This window comes from Oncorhynchus mykiss, chromosome 5 (genome assembly GCF_057628025.1).
Source record: "Oncorhynchus mykiss isolate SJ-2025 chromosome 5, ASM5762802v1, whole genome shotgun sequence".
Lineage (NCBI taxonomy): Eukaryota > Metazoa > Chordata > Actinopteri > Salmoniformes > Salmonidae > Oncorhynchus > Oncorhynchus mykiss.
Window position 1 is genome coordinate 41,858,511 of NC_143026.1, and position 26,490 is coordinate 41,885,000.

The 26,490-nt window shown below is 42.8% G+C and overlaps 1 protein-coding gene across 6 annotated transcripts in view; it reads left to right on the top strand.

Annotated features, from left to right (window-relative positions):
* LOC110522945 (membrane-associated phosphatidylinositol transfer protein 2) overlaps window positions 1–26,490 on the top strand; it is a 90,011-nt gene that overhangs the window by 19,104 nt on the left and 44,417 nt on the right. For 4 of the 6 annotated variants that reach the window (XM_036977547.2, XM_036977546.2, XM_090234861.1 and 1 more), the window contains exon 2: window positions 7,704–7,903. In XM_036977547.2, the coding sequence (XP_036833442.2) occupies window positions 7,826–7,903 (78 nt within the window). In that variant the 5' untranslated portion in view covers window positions 7,704–7,825. Of the gene's footprint in view, window positions 1–258; window positions 609–7,703; window positions 7,904–26,490 lie in introns of those variants that run through there. The other 2 variants (XM_090234862.1, XM_090234864.1) reach the window with 1 other exon arrangement.

Below are 26,490 nucleotides of genomic sequence, written 5' to 3' on the forward strand. Positions count from 1 at the left end.
TGAGAGGTAGACATTCACAAGGGAAGAGAGGATGAAATGAGGAAGATCAATGATGAGAGAGAGAGACAGGAAGAAGTGTAAGTGTGTGCGAGAGTTTGAGGAATGAAGGAGTGCATTCGCACAGAATAACCAGTGGGCCATCCCTGACTCGATGCATCATAACAACACTGACCAATCACATCACAGCCTCATGCATCTCCATGGTAACTGGGCTTCCTAGCTCCAGAGGAGGTGGAGACTGGGAGGAAATAAAAAAATAAAGTGTGGAAGGGGAAAAGAGGAAGAGAGAGAGCGAATCGATGTCTTGTTTTTTTTCCCCCTCCTCTGATGACTGGTTTCACACCAAGCGCTCCTGTCCTGCTGCGTTAGCCACATCACAGCTGACGAGACCACAGACCAACACAACAACAGCAGAGACAATAACAATAACAACAACGTAGGAGAACCAGACTAAGGCCAGTCGGGGGTGGTGATACTGTAGGGACGTCAGTGTGTCAGGCTGTTTGGCTGATGGGACTGAGTGCGGGAGATGAGATGGCCCTTCAGTCACTGTTGATTGTATCTGCTGGTTATGATAAGCTGTCGAGCTGTCTTCCTGCTTCTGAAAGGTAAAACGCATTGCTCTGAGACTGCTCTTCTGTTTTTGGTTTGGTCCGTGTCAATGTCTGTGTGTGTTCTTCTATGTCAGATGCAGACTGAGGAAAGGACTGGATGAGAGGATGCCACTATAGACTGTTGATACATGCAGCCCTGGAGTATGGCTGTTTTAGGGGGAAACAAGTGGAGTGTGTGGCGTACTAGTCGTAGTGCGTTGCCATACACCATATTATCACATTCATTCTTCAGGCTAGAACCTTGACTTGTGAGGCTGTAGGTGGAGGCTGGACGTCCGCTTTAGGTTAGCTACTGTACGTTTTAGCCGAGCCTGATTTGTGTTGAGCCTGAATGTGTGTGCTGCCGGAGTTGTGTTGTTGTTGATCCTGTTGTTGTTGGTGATCCTGCCACTGAAGCCTGTATTGATCACATGCTGTTAAACATTGATAAAAGTCTGGCATGTCTGTCTGGCTGGCTTCAGGGGCAGCAGTGATGCGTTTCAGTGGAATGGAGGCTTGTGATGTGGTGGGTACTCTCCTGTTTTTTAATTATTATTAGGGGTTCACACAAGTTTACATTTGTTTGGCTTGTTACAGGCTGTTATCCATGCTAGATCAAAAATGATGTGTTATACACAAAGTTAGGCTGGATTCCTTTTTTTATTTTATTTTTTTTTAGGCAATTTGCAATGGGTTTTCAATGGGCATAATGGAAACATTAATAGATTTTTTTTCTCTTTTTTTTTCCCTAAAATTCTCATCAAAACCTTAGTGGAATATCAAACAGACACTTACACTAATGAATGGAGGAATTCATAGTTACGTTTGATAAAGTTATAATGCTATGCAGAAATACAGAATGGATAAAAATGTGTTTTCTGCTACAGTTGTCGTCGATAGCTCCACCAAGTACTAGTCTATTAATACATAGAACCCCTGAGAAAACTGTAGGAGACCCCACTGAACCAGAACTTTATCTAGTAAAAATCTGACTTTCTGGGCCAGAGATATTAAAACTGTAATGTCATTTTTAAGAGGTAAAATGTACTAGCAGCCAAAAAGGACAGTCACAGATTTTAACCAAATGTCCTGAACATATCAATATAAACTGACTAATGAATCATGCACACGTACTTGGAGTATAGAATAAACTTTACTTTTGTCATAAATATTATGCTTTAAGTCATGCATATACACAGAAAAAAAACATGTCAAACATGGGCATTAGCGAACAAATACCTTTCTCAGACAGTCAAACTTGAACATTAGCGACCAAATATCTTTCTCAGACAGTGTAGATCCCCCTCTATTCAGAAAGACACTTCTGAACAATACGCACTTCACCTTGTGAGGATCTGACATTCTGCAGTCAAAGATGACATTTTTTATGTAATAGATTAGATTTCGTCCATATTCACAGAATAGAAAGATTGAAGATTAATTCATGTATGGTGCATTCGGAAAGTTTTCAGACTCCTTGACTTTTTCCACATTTTGTTACGTTACAGCCTTATTCTAAAATTTATTAAATAGATTTTCCCCAAGGCCTCCCAAATGGCGCAGTGGTTGAAGGCACTGCATTGCAGAGCCACTAGAGATTCTGGGTTCGATTCCAGGCTCTGTCGCAGCCGGCCGCGACCGGGAGACCCACGGTGCAGTGCACAATTGGCCCAGCGTCGCCGGGTTAGGGGAGGGTTTGGCCGGCAGGTATGTTCTTGTCCCATTGCGCACTAGCGACTCCTGTGGTTGACAAGGGACGGTGCACGCTGACACGGTCGCCAGGTGTACAGTGTTTCCTCCGACACATTGGTGCGGCTGGCTTCTGGGTTCAGTAGGCATTGTGTCAAGAAGCAGTGTGGCTTGGTTTCGGAGGACGCATGGAGCTCGATCTTCGTCTCCGTACGAGACAAGACTGTAACTACCAATTGGATACCACAAAATTGGGGCGAAAACTGGCAGCTTCATTAAACACTACCCGCAAAACACCAGTCTCAACATCAACAGTGAAGAGGATGCTGGCCTTCTAGGCAGAGTTCCTCTGTCCAGTCAGTGTCTGTGTTGTTTTTCCCATCTTCATATTTTCCTTTTATTGGCCAGTCTGAGATATAGCTTTTTCTTTGCAACTCTGCCTAGAAGGCCAGCATCCCAGAGTCGCCTCTTCACTGTTGACATTGAGACTGGTGTTTTGCGGGTGCTATTTAATGAAGCTGCCAGTTGAGGACTTGTGAGGCATCTGTTTCTCAAACTAGACACTCTAATGTCCTTTTGCTCAGTTGTGCACCGGGGCCTCCCACTCCTATTTCTATTCTGATTAGAGCCACTTTGTGCTGTTCTGTGAAGGGAGTAGTACACAGCGTTGTACGAGATTTTATGTTTTCAGTTTCACCTGTACCTGTCCCACTGTGTGTGATGGTGTGATGTTCAGACGTACCGATCCTGTGCAGGTGTTACACGTGATCTGCCACTGCGAGGACGATCAGCTGTCTGTCCTGTCTCCCTGTGACTCTGTCTTAGGCGTCTCACAGTACGGACATTGCAATTTATTGCCCTGGCCACATCTGCAGTCCTCATGCCTCTTTGCAGCATGCCTAAGGCACGTTCACGCAGATGAGCAGGGACCCTGGGCATCTTTCGTTTAGGTTTTTTCCAAAGTCAGTAGAAAGGCCTCTTTAGTGTCCTAAGTTTTCATAACTGTGACCTTAATTGCCTACCAACTGTAAGCTGTTAGTGTCTTAACGACCGTTCCACAGGTGCATGTTCATTAATTGTTTCTGGTTCATTGAACAAGCATGGGAAACAGTGTTTAAACCCTTTATAATGAAGATCTGTGAAGTTATTTGGGTCCTGAAAAAGGGGCGTTTCTTTTTTTGCTGAGTTTATACAGTTGAAGCCAAATACATTTAAACTCAGTTTTTCACAATTCCTGACATTTAATCCTAGTACAAATTCCCTGTTTTAGGTCAGTTAGGATCACCACTTTATTTTAAGAATGAAATGTCAGAATAATAGTAGAGAGAATAATTTATTTCAGCTTTTATTTCTTTCATCACATTCCCAATGGGTCAGAAGTTTACATGCACTCAATTAGTATTTGGTAGCATTGCCTTTGTTTAACTTGGGTCAAATGTTTTGGGTAGCCTTCCACAAGCTTCCCACAATAAGTTGGGTTAATTTTGGCCCATTCCTCCTGACAGAGCGTGTGTAACTGAGTCAGGTTTGTTGGCCCCCTTGTTTGCACACACTTTTTCAATTCTAACCACAAATTTTCTATGGGATTGACGTCAGGACTTTGTCGGTCACTCCAATACCTTGACTTTGTTGTCCTTAAGCCATTTTGACACAACTTTGGAAGTTTGCTTGGGGTCATTGTCCATTTGGAAGACCCATTTGCGACCACTAACTGATGTCTTGAGATGTTGATTCAATATATCCACATCAATTCCATTCTCATGATGCCATCTATTTTGTGAAGTGCACCTTGCTCCTCCTGTAGCAATGCACCCCCACAACATGATGCTGCCACCCCTGTGCTTCACGGTTGGGATGGTGTTCTTCGGCTTGCAAGCTTCCCCCTTTTTCCTCCAAACATAACGATGGTCATTATGGCCAAACAGTTCTATTTTTGTTTCGTCAGACCAGAGGACATTTCTCCAAAAAGTACGATCTTTGTCCCCATGTGCAGTTGCAAACCGTAGTCTGTCCTTTTTTGTCGGTTTTGGAGCAATGGCTTCTTCCTTGCTGAACGGCCTTACAGGTTATGTTGATCTAGGACTCGTTTTACTGTGGATATAGATACCCGTTTCCTCCAGCATCTTCACAAGGTCCTTTGCTGTTGTTCTGGGATTGATTTGCACTTTTCGCACCAAAGTACGTTCATCTCTAGGAGACAGAACGCGTCTCCTTCCTGAACGGTATGACGGCTGCGTGGACCCATGGTGTTTATACTTGCGTGGTAATGTTCGTACAGATGAAGTGGTGCCTTCATGGACGTGGAATTTGCTCCCAAGGATGAACCAGACTTGTGGAGGTCTACAATTTTTGGGGTCTGATTTCTTTAGATTTTGCCATGATGTCAAGCAAAGAAGTTTGAAAGAGTTTGAAGGTAGGCCTTGAAATACATCCACAGCTACAGCTCCAATTGACTCAAATTATGTCAATTAGCTTATTAGAAGCTTCTAAAGCCATGACATAATTTTCTGGAATTTTCCAAGCTGTTTAAAGGCACAGTCAACTTAGTGTATTTAAACTTCTGACCCACTGAAATTGTGATACAGTGAATTACAAGTGAAATAATTTCTCTGTCAACAGTTGTTGGAAAAATAACTTGTGTCATCCACAAAGTAGATGTACTAACCGACTTGCCAAAACTATAGTTTGTTAACAAGATATTTGTGGAGTGTATGTGTATGTAAACTTTCAACTATATATACATACATACATACATACATACATACATACATACTATAGTTCATTATGGTAGTATGATTATGCGACCAACAGTACTACCATCCTAGCAAGGTTCCACAGGACAGAATAATAGACCCATGGCCTTGTGAAATGGTGTTTTGACCTCACAAGAGTAATTCTATTATATTAGAACCAATGACTGAGTCAAATATGTATGAGATGTCCAGTACATTGAGCTGATATGACTTGCCCCAGTGTGAAAACCAGACTCCCAGTGAGTCCCCTAGGATAAGGTTTTGGTTTTCAGACTGGGCAGCACTGCAACAATCTCAGCTGGACCCAGCAGTGGACATCCCCCAAAGTAATCACCATTCTGGAGCTCAGCCACCTCAGACCCCATAGTGAGAGGATATGACAGACGGACGCTGAGGAGAAAAGCATTAGGTTACCTCACCAGCTGACAGTAAAATCCCTCCTGCATTGGTTGGCATGAAGGATGGAATGGAATTGGCCCGGAACAGACCCCTAAACAATACACACACACACACACACACACACACACTGGCTGTGGTATAAGATGTATTGGAAGTGGCCTGCTCACTGCCAAGGCAGACCCTAGCAGTTTTTTAATGTGTTTGTGTCCAGCCTAAGTGCTCCAGCATATTACTGAAGACTGAATACGATACATCACAGCTTGGTTTGTCCTGTCTCTGGTCCAGCAATACAATACCTCTTGTGCAAATACAATACCCTACCGCAGTGCAAATACAATACATTCAGTATTTTCAGTGCTCTTATATAGAGGAGATAGTGAAACTTCAAAGAGACACTTGGTTATAATATGACTAATACTTTTCTGCTGTGGTCAGATTTCGTGTGTGTGTGTGTGTGTGTGTGTGTGTGTGTGTGTGTGTGTGTGTGTGTGTGTGTGTTCGCTACATGTTTTTATCAAATTAAACCTCCGTTAGTACAGCAGCTCACATTAATGTAGTTAACTATAATGGAAATCATTTTAAGCCAATGACGTTAGTGCGGAATGGTTTCAAGCCAATGACATGTAGCAATTTTGGGGAGGGGGAATCCTGTTAAGCCAATGACGTAGATTGTTGCGTTATTTGGGCAGCAATAACTTAAGCCATTGACATACTGTATCACATTGTTAGTGTCCAGTATGCTCTAACCCAATCTTAATCCAAGACCACCTGTTTCTCTCTCTCTCTGCCTCTCTCTCTCTCTCTCTGTCTCTGTCTCTCTCTGCCTCTCTCTCTCTCTCTCTCTGCCTCTCTCTCTCTCTGTCTCTGTCTCTCTCTGCCTCTCTCTCTCTCTCTCTGCCTCTCTCTCTCGCTGTCTCTGCCTCTCTCTCTCTGTCTCTCTCTCTCTCTGCCTCTCTCTCGCTCTCTCTATGCCTCTCTCTATGCCTCTCTCTATGCCTCTCTCTATGCCTCTCTCTATGCCTCTCTCTCTCTCTCTGCCTCTCTCTCTATCTGCCTCTCTCTCTCTCTCTCTCTCTCTCTGCCTCTCTCTCTCTCTCCTTCTGCCTCTCTCTCTCTCGCTCTCTCTCTCTCTGCCTCTCTGCCTCTGCGTCCCCTCTGGCTTGCCTCTCTCTCTCTAGCTCTCTCTCTAGCTCTCTCTCTCTGCCTCTCTCTCTCTATCTCTGCCTCTCTGCCTCTGCGTCCCCTCTGGCTTGCCTCTCTCTCTCTCTCTGCCTCTCTGCCTCTGCGTCCCCTCTGGCTTGCCTCTCTCTCTCTCTCTCTCTCTCTCTGCCTCTCTGCGTCCCCTCTGGCTTCCCTGTGACACTCCACTAGCCTCTGTCTCTATCAATCTATTAATCTGTTGGGCTGGAGTGATTATGCCCCCCTCCTTCTCTCTCTCTCTCTCTCCCTCCCACACATGCTCTACCCCTCGAGCAGCCTTCCAACCCCTCTCTCCCATCTCTACTTTCCTCACTCAACCCCCCCTCTCTTTCTCACTCTACCTTTTTCCCCTCTCTCCCTCCCTCCATTCTCTCTCTCCTCTGCTATTAGACAGAGTTGTGTAACGAAGTGCGGTGCTGTGTGTTTAATCTGCCTTACACTAAGCCACCTCAGTCATGTGACTCCCTTAACTCGTTCCTGTCTGTCTGTGTGTGTTGCCATGCTGCCTTGTCTCTTGGGAGGCTTGGGCAGACCTCTACTGAAGGAAACGTTGTTTATATTTTGTTTTGTCATTACTTGGACACTGATTGGATGCTGATGCTTGATGCCTGGGCCTTGCCGATTGTGGAATTGCATCGTTAGCAGACTGCTGTTACTGCACCTCTACAGTGAATAGGGACATTGACTTTCAGGAATAACTTTTGGCATTTAGTATGGACGTTACTGGGAAGTGGCTAGAACATTGGATATAATGTGGACTTGTAAAAAATATCAATATTTGATTAGTAGGTAAATGTTTTGATATATCTGATTCAGGGCTGAATGGTGACTGAGGACATATACACACAAGATGTGGAGAGGAAGTGTTGTCTTGATTGGATTAAGGATTTATATGTGATTATGTTATTCAGTGTCAAGTATTCTCTTCTTACCCTTGCGTGTGTGTGTGTGTGTGTGTCATCACACAGACATCTGAGACTACTGATAGTTCTCACCACATAGACTTGACCAAATCAAATACCACAAGGTTTCCTCTCACCCAGTGTAACTCTTTTCCCTCCTCCTGCAGGTCTGAAAAATGATGCTTTCCATCGTGGCTGTTTGATGCTGCTGCTGCTTGGGTAGAGCGGCTCGTTGAGACGACTCTCTGCCCCCCCCCCAGCCCCCTGTTACCCCCACCCACCAGCCACCATGTTGATCAAGGAGTACCGGATCCCCATGCCCATGAGCGTGGAGGAATACCGCATCGCCCAGCTCTACATGATCCAGGTGGGTGGTTACTGGCTAGCATAGAAAATACAGCACACAGAATACATATACAGTTGAAGTCTGAAGTTTACATACACCTTAGCCAAATACATTTAAACTTAATTTTTCACAATTCCTGACATTAAATCCTACTAAAAATTATCTTTCTTAGGTCAGTTAGGATCACCACTTTATTTTAAGAACGTGAAATGTCAGAATCATAGTAGAGAGAGTGATTTATTTCAGCTTTTATTTCTTTCATCACATTCCCAGTGGGTCAGAAGTTTACATACACTCAATCAGTATTTGGTAGCATTGCCTTTAAATTGTTTAACTTAGGTCAAATGTTTTGGGTAGCCTTCCACAAGCTTCCCACAATAAGTTGGGTGAATTTTGTCCCATTCCTCCTGACATTAGCTGGTGTAACTGAGTCAGGTTTGTAGGCCTCCTTGCTCGCACACGCTTTTTCAGTTCTGCCCACAAATTTTCTATGGGATTGAGGTCAGGGCGTTGTGATGGCCACTCCAATACCTTGACGTTGTTGTCCTTAAGCCATTTTGCCACAACTTTGGAAATATGTTTAGGGTCATTGTTCATTTGGAAGACCCATTTGCGACCAAGCTTTAACTTCCTGACTGATGCTTCAATATATCCACATAATTTTACTACCTCATGATGCCATCTATTTTGTGAAGTGCACCAGTCCCTCCTGCAGCAAAGCACCCCCACAACATGATGTTGCCACCTCCATGCTTCCCTTTTTTTCCCCCTGAGGTCTTGGCTGATTTCATTTGATTTTCCCATGATGTCAAGCAAAGAGGCACTGCGTTTGAAGGTATGCCTTGAAATACATCCACAAGTACACCTCCAATTGACTCAAATGATGTCAATTAGCCTATCAGAAGCATCTAAAGCCATCACATCATTTTCTGGAATTTTCCGAGCTGTTTAAAGGCACAGTCAACTTAGTGTATGTAAACTTCTGACCCACTGGAATTGTGATACAGTGGATTATAAGTGAAATAATCTGTCTGTAAACAATTGTTGGAAAGATGACTTGTGTCATGCACAAAGTAGATGTCCTTACCGACTTGCCAAAACGATAGTTTTGTTATCAAAAAATGTTTACCTAAGTGTATGTAAACTTCCGACTTCAACTGTATCATGTATCATAGTATTGCATGGCTAACATGCATCAATCAGGATACAATAGAGGCAGAATACAACATGTTCACGAAGCATTTACGGAATATACCATCATCCTAAAACAGTGGTCTAGGTCAGAGAGTCATCAGATTGTTGCTGTGACCCAGAAGCCCTACTGACCCTAGATCAGGTGTTAGGTGGTGATGTGAGCTGTGTGTGTGTTTGTGTGTGTAACATGGTGTCTGGTTGTGTTCATGGTTCAGGTCACCAATTTAATGGGAGCTTTCTAAGGCCAGCTGGCTCTCCATATGCTTGTCTCCAATGTTTTGCGCACAGTCTCTGTTCTCTCTCTAGAGGAGGAAAATATTAGTTGGTTTTGTGGATACGAACCCACGGTACAGTAGCTACTTTTGAAGAGCAGATCTTTCCTAGGACAGTCGCAGCCAACCAGTGATGTGACTTCAGGACATTATCCTAGAGGATTATGGGTGATTAGGTCACCTGGTGACCCCTGACGGAATACGGTCTGTTAGACCAACACTTGATGGAGCTCCATGTGCTGCCTGTTTTAATGTTAATGTAAACGTTGTAAACCTTACCCACAAACACATCTCTCCTCTGGGGCAGCGTCACAGCTGAGCGGTTGGTAGCCATGGTAACCAGTGACATCAGCAGCAGCGTGGCAGTGGCAGTGGCTGCCGTCATTTGTTTGCAATGAGAATAAAAGACAGAGAGAGGGAAGGTGATTGGGGGAAGCAGACAGAGAAAGGGGGCACGGAAGAGGGAGACTTACAGAGGAACGGGCAGAGACTGATGGAAAGGGTCAAAAAGAGAAAGAGAGAGGCAGAGATTGAGATGGAGGGAAATGGAGAAAGAAAAGTCCAAATGATCCAGCCAGTGTTTCCATGACAATGTTACACTGCTGATTTTGCAGTGGTGGAAAATGTACCCGATTTGTCATACTTGAGTAAAAGTAAAGATGCCTTTTAATAGAAAATGACTTAAGTGAAAGTCACCCAATAAAATCCTACTTGAGAAAAAGTGTTTTTTTAAATGGTTTTAAATACACTTAAGTACCAAAGGTAAATGTAATTATTCAAGTATACTTAAGTATCAAAAGTAAAAGTTTAAATAATTTCAAATTACTTCTATTAAGAAAACCAGACGGAACCGTTTTCTTGTTTTTTAAAAATGTATTTACAGATAGCCAGGGGATGCTACAACACTCAGACATAATTTAGAAACTAAGCATGTCTTTAGTGAGTCTGCCAGTTCAGAGGCAGTAGGGATGACCAGAGATGTTCTTTTGATAAATGTGTGAATTAAAATATTTTTCTGTCCTGCTAAGCATTCAAAATGTAACGAGTTCTTTTGTGTCTCATGGAAAATGTATGGAGTAAAAAGTACATACTTTTCTTTAGGAATGTAGTAAAGTAAAAAATATAAATAGTAAAGATACCCCAAAAAACTAGTAGTAGTACTTTCAAGTATTTTTACTTAACAAAATCACACTGGTGTAAAGTACTTATCTCCTCGATTGGAGTGTGTGTGTGCCAAATTAGAGACTAAACACAGGGAGAAACGAGGACAACAGACAGTAGGATGGAGAGCCACCTTATGTTGGTCCTATTCAGTATGTCCATGTGAAAGACTGGAGAGCTGCAATGTGGACTGTGTTCATAAGCTGTATATAATTGGTACTTATTGATACATTACTGTCCCTTATTGGTCACATACTAGGCCAACACACACCTGGTTTCCTTTGGCTGAAGTAATCATTTGTATGGCTGGAAGAGACTGACTATGCAGTGTAGACCTTGAGGACCTGTTTCATGCTAACTTTGTGTGTGTGTGTGTTTGTGTGTCTTTTTGCTAACCTTGCGGTATCATATAAAATATTCAGCGGTAACTGTGGCCCAGCAGAAATCAGACCTCAGCAAAGCCAAGACATTACTATTCCTGTGGTACTCTCGGTCTCTGCTGCCCTCTCAGCTTCCAGCCCAGCACAGCATGCCACCATTACTTACTAACACTAATTTCTCTCCATATTTCTCTCTTTCTATCTTTCCCAGGCTCCCTGTCCCTCCATGCATGTCTTCAGGCTCAGATACTGTAACCAAGGAACTCTCTTTTGGCTCCCGGGATCTTTTTTTTCTTCTTAAAAAAACAACAACTTCTTATCTATTTGTCCTTGGTGCCTGGGCTTTACTGTTTCTCTCAGCACAAAACTTTCAATCTTCAGGCAGATTCCTGGAAACACTTTTTTCCCACTTTTCTGTCCATGACATTGTTTTTCTCACGTTCAACACTTCTCTGTCCTTCACTCTTGCCAGCACCATGTCATAGACGGAAGTACTTTGGGCATCTCAGTAGTTTAAAGTGGCTTCCTCTCCTCGAGTCCTTTTCTCCCTCTGCACTGCTGTCAATGTCAAACCACTGGACAAGTGAAAGCAGACTCCCTAGTAGGCTTCCTAACATGTAGCTTTCCCCCACCTATGTCATGTTTTCAAAGAGAAGATGAGGAAAGGAACAGACCTGGGTTCAAATACATGCATATTTAAGGAATTGTTATTTAAATACAAATGTTCATTTGAGTATATTTTTTAAAAAATATTTACATTTTTAGTCATTTAGAAGACACTCCCCACTGGGCACACCACGTCATTTCAACGTGGACATTTTTGTTCATATTTGGTTGAGACGTTGATCAATGAGATTTCAACCTTTTTATTCACCCACTCAAAAAGACAGAAGCTTGTTGAAATCCTAATGGGTTACCACGATGCTTTCAACCATCTAAATATACAACCAAATTCCAATGGGACTACAATGTCAAATATTTATGCAACAACTTAATGTGTTATCACTCTGCTGCATCTAACAGCACAACCAAATGAACCGGATTGCAGTTGAGATTACATTCATTCAACGTACAGTGCAAGGATCAATGCTGTTCGAGAGTGTGCGCACATTTCTATGGCAATTGTGAAGATCTCCGCAGACCTGCGATCTGTGCATGCTATTTTGAACATGCACACTTTCTATGACTACATAAAAATACATTTATAGTTACATCAGGCTAACATCAAAATGTGGCCATGGCTGTATTTGTATTTATTAAGAATCCCAATTAGATGTGATCAAGGCACTTGGATCACACATTAAAACAAAAGATAAAACAGTGTATCGTGTAATATTGTTACACCACTACATATCTACAATACAAAATGAGTGATACCACTATACAACAATATTACAATGTACGTGTATGTAGATTGGGTGTGCTAGCGACAGTCTGCGTATGTTTGTGTCTGTACCCGTGTGTGTGTGTGTGTGTGTGTGTGTCTTCGCAGTTCCCGCTGTTCCATAAGGTGTCTTTTTATCTGTTTTTACCTAATCTGATTCTACTGCTTGCATCAGTTACCTGATGTGGGATAGAGTTCCATGTAGCCATGGCTCTATGTAGTACTGTGTGCCTCCCATAGTCTGGTCTGGACTTGGGGATTGTGAAGAGACCTCTGGTGGCATGTCTTGTGGGGTATGTATGGGTGTCTGCTGTGTGCTAGTAGTTTAAACAGACAGCTCGGTGCATTCAGCTTGTCAACACTTCTTATAAAAACAAGTAGTGATGAAGTCAATCTCTTCTCCACTTTGAGCCATGAGAGATTGACATGCATGTCATTAATGTTAGCTCTCCGTCTACATTTAAGAGCCAGCTGTGCTGCCCTTTTCTGAGCCAATTGTACTTTTCTCTTTGTAGCACCTGACCACTCGACTGAACAGTAGTCCAGGTTTGACAAAACTAGGGCCTGTAGGACCAGACTTGTTGATAGTGCTGTTGAGAAGGCAGAGCAGCGTTTTATTATGGACAGTCTTCTCCCCATCTTAGCTACTGTTGTATCGACATGTTTGACCATGACAGTTTACAATCTAGGGTTACTCCAAACGGTTTACTAAGGGTTGGTAACAGGCTGATTGGTCGGCTATTTGAGCCAGTAAAGGGGGCTATTCTTTAGGTAGCGGAATGACTTTTGCTTCCCTCGAGGCTTGAGGGCACACACTTTCTAGTAGGCTTAAATTGAAGATAGGGCAAATAGGAGTGGCAATATCGTCCGCTATTATTCTCAGTAATTTTCCAGCCAAGTTGTCAGACCCTGGTGGCTTGTCATTGTTGATCGACAACAATAATTATTTCACCTCTTCCACACTCACTTTACAGAATTAGAAATTACAATGCTTGTCTTTCATTATTTGATAAGTTATACTTGGATGTGCAGTGTCAGCGTTTGGTGCTGGCATGTCATGCCTAAGTTCTTGCCAATTAAAAAAATCATTAAAGTAATTGGCAATATCAGTGGGTTTTGTGATCATGAGCCATCTGAGTCAGTGAATGGTGGTGCTGAGTTTGCCTTTTTGCACAAAATGTAATTTAAGGTGCTCTAGAGCTTTTTTTTATTGCAATTCTTCATATAATTTATCTTTGTTTCATAGTATAGTTTGTTCTTTTTATTCAGTTTAGTCACATGATTTTTCAATATGCAGTACATTTGCCAATCGGCTGTTCAGCTAGACTTATTTGTTATTCATTTCATGAACCTTGTTTCTTAAGCTACATATTTTACTGTGGGCTATTTTCAGCACTTTTCTGGGATGCTTGCTTGATATCATTGATTTACTGGGAAGCTTAGCAGAAGTAGACATGCTCATGTTATTTATGTTAGTGCAGGGTGAGCTGCACACAGTGGACTCCCTGCTTGGGCACACCACCTCAGTGCTAACAGCCTAACGCTGGTCCGTAGGCACGAGATTACTGCATACAATAGCGGTAGGATCAACAGAGGCATTCAGGGTAGTTAGAGGGACATAAATTAGGTTACTTACATTGTGTCTACCAACACCCCTGGTATAATGTACATTTGCCTAAGCATTATGACAACTCTGCGTCACAATAGTAGGGATTAGCTGAGCTGGGCTTGGGTCATTGATAAGTCATTGTCATAGCGTAGCCTTATAATGCTGTGAAATGATCCAGGAACCGAAATGATTTGGGTGGAACCCATCCTCCTCAGAAAACGTGATTTGTTTCCAAAAGGTGTCGGAATTGTCAACAAAAGTTACACCCATTGAACTGCAATAATCACTTAGCAAGTTGTGAAGAGCGAGAGTCCTGCTAAAGCTCTCAATGCCACGATTTAGAGAGGGCACAGGGCCAGATATGATGGGTCTTTTATTAGTGTCTAGCAGGGAATCAATCAATCAGCTCTTTAAAATCCAGTTTCAACTGTTCAGAGCTGCCTTCATAATGTCATTAAAACCCACATGGACTACGATAGAATCGATTTCCATGTCCTGACGTAGTACATTCGGGAGCAACTTAGTAATGTCATTTGCCCAAGCCCCGGGATAGGACATTGTTTTTGCACTAGGAACAGTCATATGTCTTAATATGGAGCTGCCCAAACTCACGGCTGGTGAGAAATGTTACTAATTTTAAAGTTCAATAAATAGTGTTACATTAGTTTGTAAGAGCCTTAACTTTAGGCTATTTATTGTATTAAAAAAGTATTATTGAATTGTGTTTGGTTGAAAACGCAACCAAATAACATTTAAAGGATGTCTAATTCTTGGATAGTTTCATCTGACTCACTGGCTTAATCCTATTCTTTTAACTTTTATTTTTGGTTTAGTTGGAGACGTGAAACCAACAGAATTTGTAACTTGTTGACATGTTAGTAAGCTATTTACTGTATTGCTAAAGTGATATTGAATTGTGTTTGGTTGTCAATGCAACCAAATATTAACATGTAAAGTGCTTTTAAAGATTGATTTGATTAGATTTTGGATTGAGATGGAGACGTGAATCCAAAATATCAATGATTCATTTGTAGACAAACTGGAATTATTGCCAGAGGAACTATCCAAGCAGGTTCCATGTTATCCAGAATCATTGGGACGTCCCAACTTTGACATTCCCCATTGAAGTTGAAATTGAAAATGGTTAAGGTTGAAACATCACAGTTGAAAAATATATGGCAAATAGAACTAGACGGTCTTCAGAGATAGATGGGAGGTGTTGAAGGTAGCTGCCTGTTCAGGGGCAGAACGACAGACTTGTCAGCTCGGGGGTTTGAACTTGCAACCTTCCGGTTACTAGTCCAACGCTCTAACCACTAGGCTACCCTGCCGCTACCCCAATTTGGTCGTGTTGGCCTTTAAATAAAGAATGATTTGATTTAGTACTATTCTTAACTTAGATTTTTGGTTGAGATGAAGACGTGAATGGGAGACCTAAAGAATAACTGTAGATAGATCAAATCTCCAGTAGGAGGTGCTGCACAGCCTATAGTTTTTTTCTGTTAGTGGATATAACGCTGAAGATCTGACGTTGTTTCTATGGTACAAATTCAACATAGAGAAACCTTGTTGAAAATGGGTGACAATGATGACATTATCCTGTGGTTGAAATTTCACCCTCAAAACAATACTTAAAAAAAATCCAATGTATCCAATCCAATGTATTTTTCAGGTAGATTCCATGTCACAATACAATGGCAAATTACACTGAAACCACATTGATTCAACCAGTTTGTTCCTAGTGGGTCTCATCCAGAGCAATTTACATTTAGTGCAAATAATGTGGATAAATCAGCAACTTTGATTTGAAGTATTTGAAAGTATTTCCAAATAACTTCCTATAAAAAGCCGAAACTATTTTCAAAAAATACTTATTTCCAAATACATTATTTCAGATACCCATAGCAACAGACTAGCCTCGCATGTCACCTCTCTCGACCTTACATGAATGGTTCGCTATCCGTGCAGCGAACCAGTCATGTAAGCTTGACAGATCAGGGTGGCATGCGAGGCTAGGACCAGACCTGGGTATTTAAATATTTGTATTTGAAAATACACTTGTCTGTGTATTTGAGTATTTTCCAATACATGCCAAGACTTTCCAAGTCTATTTCCAAATACATTCCAATATTCAACTAGTTGGATTTTTTATTTTATACGTTTTTTTTATTTTGCATTTTTTAATGATTTATACAGATTATAGTGGCTTCCTTTCCTCTTTACCATAGCCACTGCCCTAGCCTGAAAGCGGGGTTGTTTGGTACGCATACAGTCCACACTCAAGGTTTCCAAACGGCCAAAACATTCAATGAGATCCAGGGATATGGTGTAAGCAAAAGGTTTATTCTTCTTATATATACAAAAATGTTTATTCTCCAATCACCTTAAAGCACAGATTACTTGACATGGAAAATACAAAATATGACCTGTTTGTATGTCTGTATGGTCAAAAAACTATACTGCTCCCGCGTCTAGCTAGGACTCCTCCCCCCGAAGGCCCAACTTCCTGCCTTTATCCTAAAACACTTACAGCAGTACAATGAATGGGCAAAAACTAAGTTACACTAACAACAAATAAATACATCTCAATCAGGTAAATATAAATCATAAATATGATTTCAAATAATCATATATATTAAAATGTAATATATTTACACAAACGTACATGGAGCTCTGTATGTTCTGTCTTTTATACAAATATGTCCAAATCGGCTCTATCATACCGGCCCCTAATGGTTAAGTGCACTGAATGCACAACAATTACTTAATATTCAAACCTAGAGCCAATACACAAAACATTCTATACCAGAGCACTATTACAGTTTATAGCTATATACAAGGTCCCATATAGGAAAAGAGTCCGTAGATCTCAGTCTGAGTTGAAGTGTTCAGCAAGTGTTCAACTTCCAAAAAAGATCAAAAGTTTGACGTCAAAGAATGTAAGAGTGCGACATCGAAGAATCAGAGGTGCACGTGATTCAAAGATGGAGAAGTGTGTGTGTGTGTGTGTGTGTGTCACTCAGCCACCTCAAGGAGCAGACAGAGTTTATTGATAGGTTCCTGTAAGATATTGGTCTTGGTCTTAACCATGACTCTCCGGACAAGACCATTGGCCCCTGACAAAGCCTCCACCACACGCTCCACTAGCCAAGAGTTCCTTAGGGCTGTGTCATTGACAATGACCACAAGGTCACCAGGACTGAAGTTTATCTTAGTTTTGTTCCACTTGTTCCGCTCCTGCATAAGTGGAAGATACACCCTGATGCATCTCTTCCAGAAGAGGTCAGTGATATTTTGTACTTGCTTCCATCTCCTTCGTGATTATAGGTCGCATCTCTGGAATAGTCCTGGTGGCAGGACTGGCTTTGCTTTCAGGTAAAGCAGATGGTTCGGAGTCAGGGGTTTTAGATCATTAGGGTCAAGTTACAGTTGTGATTGGTCTGTCATTCATAATCACCTCAACTTCACACAAGGCTGTCTGCAAAGCCTTATCAACCAGTAGTTGCTCTTTAAGGACTGAATAGAGGATATTTTTCACCAGTCGGATCAACCTCTCCCATACCCCCCATGGTGGGCTCCAGAGGGAGGGTTGAATGACCATGTCACTCCTTCCTTCAGTAATTCATTTTAAATCTTGTTGTGATCCAGCTCTTTCAGAGCTTCTCCTAGCTCTTTGTGTTCCAAAAAAGTTGGTGCCATTGTCTGTTCTGATACTTGTTACTGGGCCCCTTTGACAGATGAACCTGCGCAGGGCATTGATGCAGGAATCAGTATCCAGATAACTAGCAACTTCTAGATGGACAGCTCAACTCACAAGGCAAGTAAAGATCACATCATACTGCTTCATATGAACGCGGCCTCGCTTCACCTCTATGGGGCCGAAGTAATCTATGCCCACATGGGTGAAAGGCGGCAAATCAGGTGACACCCAATCTTGTGGAAGGTCGGCCATCTTCTGTTCTCCAGCTCTAGCTTGCATCCGCCTGCAGAAGACACAGCTCGTAAGGATCTTCCTTGCTAAGGAGTTGGCACAGGGTTTCCAATGTCGCTGGCGAAGTCTAGAAAGCATGTGACCTCTCCCATAGTGGCCAACCTGCTCATGGATGTGGAGTAAGATCAGTCTGGAGATGTAGGAGTCTTTGGGCAGGATCATAGGATTCTTTAGTTCCGTTTGCTTAATCTTCCTCCCACTCTCAGAATGCCATTGTCAACAATTGGATCAAGCTTACAGATTGAGCCGCTTCTCTTGGCACATTTGTTTTACTTTCACAACTAATGCAATTTCTTGTTTAAAGTGCTGTCATTGCTCAAATGGAATGATGACCTTTTCTGCTTCATCTAGGTCATACACAGACAGACTTTCTTTTCCAAACGTCAGTTTGAACTTGTCAAGTTGTTCCTTCAGTGAGTTTTAAGACTCTGATCTGATCCTGGATCAGTTTGTGTGAGAACTTTCCTTTTCTGGCATAACTGTAGAAGCAGTCTCTTCAGTTTCAGCATCCTTTCTTCAAGCTTTCTTCAAGCTGTTCCATGTGGAATAGTACTCAATCAGTTTGCTGGTCGGACTCTTTTCTTCCACACTTGTACTGTTTACGATGATGTCGTTTCTCACCTCTGGATCATCCGGAGGGATGGAGCCAAGCTCCTCTGGGACTTTTGGCCACTGTGTTTCTGCTTTCTCCGGGAACTCTGGTCCTTTGTGCCATCTCTTCAGGAAAGTTTCAACATGTAATCCTCTTGAGGCATCATAGGCTGGGTTGTGTTTGGAATTCAAATACCTCCACTGTTTTGCTTTCGATAGGTCACGGATCATAGCAACCCTATTAGCTACAAAGGTATGGAATCTCTTGGTATCGTTGCGGATGTATTTTAGCACAGACTGGATGTCTGTCCAGAAAGTTGACTCCTCAAGTTCAATCTGGAGCTCCAACCTTAACATCCTGTCCACTCGCACTGCCAATGCAAGTTCCAGTCTGGGGATCGTCACCTGCTTGAGTGGAGTCACCCTTGATTCCCCCAGTATGAATGCGATGTGGACCTTTTCCATACCGTTTGTGAACCTAAGGTAGCTTGCTGTGCCATAACCTTGTTCACTTGCGTCACCGAAGTGATGCAGCTGTGCGGTCTTGACTTGACCAAAGTTCTCAAGCATCATACATCTGTCAATCTGGACAGCTGGTCCAGCTCTGAGAGCCATCTCTTCCATGAAATAGAGTGTTCTTCTGGGATAACTTCGTCCCAGCCACACTTTAGCTTGCAGAGCGCTTGGAGAATTTTCTTTGCCTTCAATACGAATGGGGCAAAGAAACCTAATGGATAATAAACAGAGCTGACAGTTGAGAGAATACCTCTTCTTATAAGAGGTCTGTTCTTGACAGTGACTCGGAAGGTAAACGCATCACTTTCAATGTTCTGTCGGATTCCAAGTGCTCTTTCAACAGGCAGCTTTTCTCTGTCCAGGTCCAGTTCTTTTATCTGCCTGGCTTTGTGTTCATCAGGGATAGAATCCAGCACAGTGCGGCTGTTGCTGACCCACTTTGTCAATTTGAATCCACCCTGAGAGCACACATCCCTGAGGTTTTTTGTGAGAGCTATGACTTGTTCTTCTGTGGCCACTGACTTGAGGCCGTCATCAACATAGAAGTTGGACTTGACTGTTTGAATCACCTCTTCATCGTACCTCTCACAGTTGTCTTTCGCAGTGCAAAGTTTGCACAACTTAGAGAGGATATAGCATGAAAAGATGTACCGTCATTCTGTACTCCTCCAATCTTTTGTTAGTATCACCATCCGGCCACCATAGGAATCGCAGAAAGTCTAAGCCATCTTCATGGACACGTACTTGAAGGAATATTCCTTCGGTGTCTGCCATCATGGCAATGTGCTCTTACCGAAATCTTAGCAAGACTCCTATAAGCGTCTTTGCCAGGCCAGGGCTTTGAAGGAGTTCACTGTTGAGAGATGTGCTTTTATAGGATGGTGAACAGTCAAACATCACTCATATTGTTCCTTTGTGCTTACGGTGAACGCCATAGTGTGGTATGTACCATACCTTGCCATTCTCTCTGAGGTACCTTCTCGGCGTAACCTTTTTGTTATCACCTCATCCATGAAGCCTTTGTACTCTGCAGCGTAACCTTCGTCCTTCTTGAACTTCCTGACAATATTTAGAGCCTGCTGCTCTGCCATGTCATAATTGTTTGGCAGGACTACATTGATAAAGGGCAACGGTAAGTAGTAGTGACGGTCTTTGAGGGTTATGGAGCTTACGATCCTCAGCTGACATCTCACTTTTCTCTTCAAACTCTCTCTCAGGGAAGTCATGGTTGTACTGATTTACAAAAAGAACCCCCAGGTCAGCCATTGAGATACGATTGGCCATCACCGTAGGACACCCAGATTCTTCTGCCATGGTACAATTGTTAAGAGGACCGTTCATCACCCACCCAAAGAGGATTTTCACTGCGTTTCACTGCATTGCCTTGGCTATTTATGATTTGCCAGGGTTCCATTGCCTTTGGAGCATTTACGCCAATCAGGAGTTTGACGTCAGCACCAATCTCCTTCAACTGAACCTCTTTCAGGTATGGCCACCTTTTGAGATCTTTCTGAGTGGGAATGTTCTCTCGTCACTGGGATCTTATTCTGGGTGTAGACCTTAGGTAATGCAAGAAATGTGTCACCTTCCACGTTGCCAAACCCGAATCCAGATATCTCAAAGCTCTTGGTAGGACTCTCCTGCCCCATTGTGCGTAGCAGAGTTTCAGTCTCACTGCCTTTAGCTTTCCGCTGCCTCATGAGTCTCTCCGTACAAAATGTTACTGAGCTACCAGAATCGAGAAACGCATAGGTTAACACAGACTTGCTTCCATTTGCCATCTTTACTTGAACTGGCACAATCGCAAGTGCACAATCTGTACCGGCCCCGGTATCTTCACCAGCTTATAGTGAAACAAGAGTACTGCTGACAGTCTCCTCCCGCTTTACTGCTACACCCTAATATCTGCCTTTTGGGATCTAAATCTCTCTTCCTTCAATGTGCATGATTGTGGGGTGCTTTCTTTGACAGCTCTGACAGGTCATCCTTCTTTTACATTCTTTGCTTAAGTGTCCTCTCATCAAACAGCCAAAACAAAGGCCTTTTGATCTCAGAAACTCAACCTTGGATTCGTGTGCCTTCACCTGTTGGCAGTCAACCAATAAATGCTCACCAGCACAAAATACACATGAGATACTGGGAGCATCAGAAGGGTAGATGCCTGGTCTCTTTACTTTGTATGTTTGTTCTTTTAGAGGTTTTTCAGAGTCACAATCTGCCACTACAGCTACTGCAGTGGCAAAGCTGCTTCCCCTACTCTTGGACTTGAACTGCTGTTTAAAGTCAGCTGCTGTTTAAAAAAAATGTTTTTTTACTTTTTGTTGGACAGGGGATCTTGAAGGTCTCCATACAGTGGATTCTGCAATATTTTGGCCAGTTTTTCCTTGAACGTCACCAGGTCACTGATCTGGGCCCTCAGGTGGCTTCCCTCTAAAATATCACATGCTGTAGTCCTCCATTTTCCCCTTAGTTTGTAGGGGAATTTGACATGATCAACTTTATGTTGGAGGGAAGATTAAGCTCTTCCATGTTCTGTGGATCTTGCATAGCGTTACAGCAACCTATAAGAGAGTGCGTAGCCACCCAGTCCCTTTCTATCATCCGGATTGTTGTTTGTCCAGTTCAAAACTTTTCCCATGTAAGCAGTGGTGACTTTGATTTCATTGTCAAAGTGTTCCTTTAACAACCTCTTAGCCTCTGCATAGCCTCATCTGGCTTCCATGTGCAGATAACTACGGACCAGATCCTTGGGCTGACCAAAGCTGTACTGTTCCAGGTAATAGAGCCTATCCTGGTTACTGCTTGCCTTATCTTCTATACCATGCTCAAATGCACGCACGAATGGCCTAAATGTTAGAGGATCACCATCAAACATGGGTATCTCCCTAACAGGGAGTGTGGCCTGTTTGTGCTGTAGTACAAGGTCAGCAGTAGAGAGGTTCCTGGTTCTTAAAATAAGAGTTCATTCCATCTTCTTGGCTTAGTAAGTGGGCTGCCACAGCATGGGATTGAGAAGTTGAGTCAACGCTCTCCAGGACCTTCAGTCTGGCATTATATGCTGCTATGTCCGTCTCCAGTACCATTTTTCCATCCTAACCTTCAGTTGAGCTTTCTCCAGTTCCAATGCATGCTTGTCCTGTAATGATGCTTGGTGAGCTAGTAGAGCCGCTCGTTTTGCCTCAGCTTTTAGGTGTGCAGAGGACACTGAGGAAGCAGCCTTACAAGACTTTGTTTTACTTGATGTTTTTGACACATTGGAAATGCTGTCGTGTGGTTCAATGAGTGTTTGTGGATCAACTTCAGCTTTTTTCCATATTTCCACCTCTTTCAGGAAATGTTCATAAGTTCTCATTCTTGTTTGATAATAGTTAATGCTCTCATTTTCCTGTTCCTCTTCTCTGACCAGCTCTAGCACAGATTCCTGAGCATTCTTAAAATCTTTGTGAACAGCATTAAATGCTTCAAGACCCTCATTCACAGTTTCAATGTTTCCTCCATCAACAAGAATTTCATTCATTTTGCGTGTACACACTCAAAGATTGCCTCTCTGGGCTGCATAGAGTGAATTTAAATGCTCCTCTGCCCTCTCCAGTGGGGTCTTATTTGGGATTTCATCAGCCATCATTCACTTTTAGTTCACTCAATTTACAATGACACAGTTGTTGGTTTGATTGTTAAACGCAATGCCCCTTTAGGTCTCCTTTTAATGCTTTAAAACACAGTCATCCATTTCAGCATATTAACCCATTTTGAATAGAACATGTGCAAGTTCGGCATTTTCGATGCGTTTTTAAACATTTCATCCCATTCTAAGTTTTGTCCCCTTATGGAAGTTTAAACATGCAGTATCTTTAGATCCTTCAGTTGCATTCTGTTGATGCATTGCATTTCCATGTGAGGCCAAATATTAGACACATGATTAGGTTACATTGTGCATAGAATCTCAGTGTGTCCCAAACTTCAACTTCTTAATTGTTATCACAGCGCTGTGTTTTGAATTATACATTCCCAAGTTTATCAAACGTTCCAATTATAAACACATTTTGCGCTTCCATAATATGCATGATCAACGATCGCATTGAACAGGGCAGCTCATTCATTCGCAGTGGTTACTCACAGCTGGCGAATTCTAGGAGTTCAAGTCCTTCCAAGCGAGCTGTCCTTGTGTCCCAAATGCATTGACAACTAGAACAATATCCAGCGTGTGTCCGAACCGGAGATTTCCTTCTGATGGTAATCCTTCACGGAGTCTTTTGACTTGATTGTAGTGGCTTCCTTTCCTCTTTACCATAGCCACTACCCAAGCCTGAAAGCAGGGTTGTTTTGTACGCGTACAGTTCACACTGAGGGTTTCCAAACGGCCAAAACATTCAATGAGATCCAGGAATATGGTGCAACAAAAATATTCTCCAATCAACTTAAAGTGCAGATTACTTGACATGGAAAATACATAATATGACCTGTTTGTATGTCTGTATGGTCAAAAAACTATACTGCTCCCGCGTCTAGCTAGGACTTCTCCCCCCAAAGGCCCAACTTCCTGCCTTTATCCTAACACACTTACCACAGTACAATGAATGGGCAAGAGGGGGGGGCAAAAACTAACAATAAATGAATCAAATCAACTGTATTTGTTATAGCCCTTCTTACATCAGCTGATATCTCAAATGTGCTGTACAGAAACCCAGCCTAAAACCCCAAACAGCAAGCAATGCAGGTGTAGAAGCACGGTGGCTAGGAAAAACTCCCTAGAAAGGCCAAAACCTAGGAAGAAACCTAGAGAGGAACCAGGCTATGAGGGGTGGCCAGTCCTCTTCTGGCTGTGCCGGGTGGAGATTATAACAGAACATGGCCAAGATGTTCAAATGTTCATAAATGACCAGCATGGTTAAATAACAATAATCATAAGAGTTGTCGAGGGTGCAGCAAGTCAGCACCTCAGGAGTAAATGTCAGTTGGCCGATCATTAAGAGTATCTCTACCGCTCCTGCTGTCGCTAGAGAGTTGAAAACAGCAGGTCTGGGACAGGTAGCACGTCCGGTGAACAGGTTCCATAGCCGCAGGCAGAACAGTTGAAACTGGAGCAGCAGCACAGCCAGGTGGACTGGGAACAGCAAGGAGTCATCATGCCAGGTAGTCCTGAGGCATGGTCCTAGGGCTCAGGTCCTCTGAGAGAAAGAAAGAGAGAAAGATAATTAGAGAGAGCATACTTAAATTCACACAGGACACTGGATAAGACAGGAGAAGTACTCCAGATATAACAAACTGACCCTAGCCCCCCGACACATAAACTACTGCAGCATAAATACTGGAGGCTGAGACACGAGGGGTCAGGAGACACTGTGGCCCCATCCGATGATACCCCCGGACAGGGCCAAACAGGAAGGATATAACCCCACCCACTTTACTAAAGCACAGCCCCCACACCACTAGAGGGATATCTTCAACCACCAACTTACCATCCTGAGACAAGGCCGAGTATAGCCCACAAAGATCTCCGCCACGGCACAACCCAAGGGGGTGCGCCAACACAGACAGGAAGATCACGTCAGTGACTCAACCCACTCAAGTGACACGCCCCTCCTAGGGACGGCATGAAAGAGCACCAGTAAGCCAGTGACTCAGCCCCTGTAAAAGGGTTAGAGGTAGAGAATCCCAGTGCAGAGAGGGGAGCCGGCCAGGCAGAGACAGCAAGGGCGGTTCGTTGCTCCTGAGCCTTTCCGTTCACCTTCACACTCCTGGGCCAGACTACACTCAATCATATGACCCACTGAAGAGCTGAGTCTTCAGTAAAGACTTAAAGGTTGAGACCGAGTCTGCGTCTCTCACATGGGTAGGCAGACCATTCCATACAAATGGAGCTCTATAGGAGAAAGCCCTGCCTCCAGCTGTTTGCTTAGAAATTCTAGGGACAATTAGGAGGCCTGCGTCTTGTGACCGTAGCGTACGTGTAGGTATGTATGACAGGACCAAATCGGAAAGAGAGGTAGGAGCAAGCCCATGTAATGCTTTGTAGGTTAGCAGTAAAACCTTGAAATCAGCGCTTCCCTTAACAGGAAGCCAGTGTAGGGAGGCTAACACTGGAGTAATATGATCACATTTTTTGGTTCTAGGCAGGATTCTAGCAGCTGTATTTAGCACTAACTGAAGTTTATTTAGTGCTTTATCCGGGTAGCCGGAAAGTAGAGCATTGCAGTAGTCTTACCTAGAAGTAACAAAAGCATGGATTAATTTTTCTGCATCATTTTTGGACAGAAAGTTTCTGATTTTTGCAATGTTACCTAGATGGAAAAAAGCTTTCCTTGAAACAGTCTTGATATGTTTGTCAAAAGAGAGAATACATCTCAATCAGGTAAATATAAATCATAAAGGTATGTACCTAATATTTCATCATATACATTAATATTTAACATATTTACACAAACGTACATGGAGTTCTGTATGTTCTGTCTTTTTTATACAAATATGTCCATATCGGCTCGAACACAGATAACAGACAGAACAGGTAGAGGGCAGAACACACACGGATCCCCTACCAAATCAACCCCCCTCAAAACCAGACTTGAAGCAGACATGATATACAATGAGTAATATAATCCAATAGTTTAAAAAAATACAAAGGTATTATAAGACGACAAGTTTTTTTTCAAGGCAACTAGTTGTATTTTAAAATAAAAAATATTCTTACTTTGAAATCTCTTTGAAAGTAATTGAAATAAATACCCTAAATAGTATTTGAATTTCTAGAGAGGAAATCACTTTAGGCCATTGAGATGATCCCCACCTAGACACTCTCTTACTTCCTTTCTTTCTTTAACTGACGCCTTCTGTTTTACCCTCGAGGCAACTATCCTCAGGCACAGATATCTCGCCCCCCCTCTCTCTCGCTCTCTCGCTCTCTCTCGCTCTCTCTCTCTCTCTCTCTCTCCATATCTATATCTCTCTCCATATCTATCTCTCTCTCTCTCTCTCTCTCCATATCTATATCTCTCTCCATATCTCTCTCTCTCTTTCTCTCTCTCTCTCTCTCTCTCTCTCTCTCTCTCTCTCTCTCTCTCTCTCACCTCTCTCACCCTCTCTCTCTCACCCTCTCTCTCTCACCCTCTCTCTCTCTCTCTCTCTCTCTCTCACCCTCTCTCTCTCTAACCCTCTCTCTCTCTCTCCATATCTCTCCCTCTCCATATCTCTCCCCCTCTCTCTCTCTCTCTCCATATCTCTATCTCTCTCCATGTCTATATCTCTCTCCATGTCTATATCTCTCTCCATGTCTATATCTCTCTCCATGTCTATATCTCTCTCCATGTCTATATCTCTCTCCATATCTATATCTATATCTCTGTCTCTCTCTCTCACCCTCTCTCTCTCTCTCCCTCTCTCTCTCTCACTCTCTCTCTCACCCTCTCTCTCTCTCACCCTCTCTCTCACCCTCTCTCTCTCTCACTCTCACTCTCACCCTCTCTCACTCTCACTCTCACCCTCTCTCTCTCTCACCCTCTCTCACCCTCTCTCT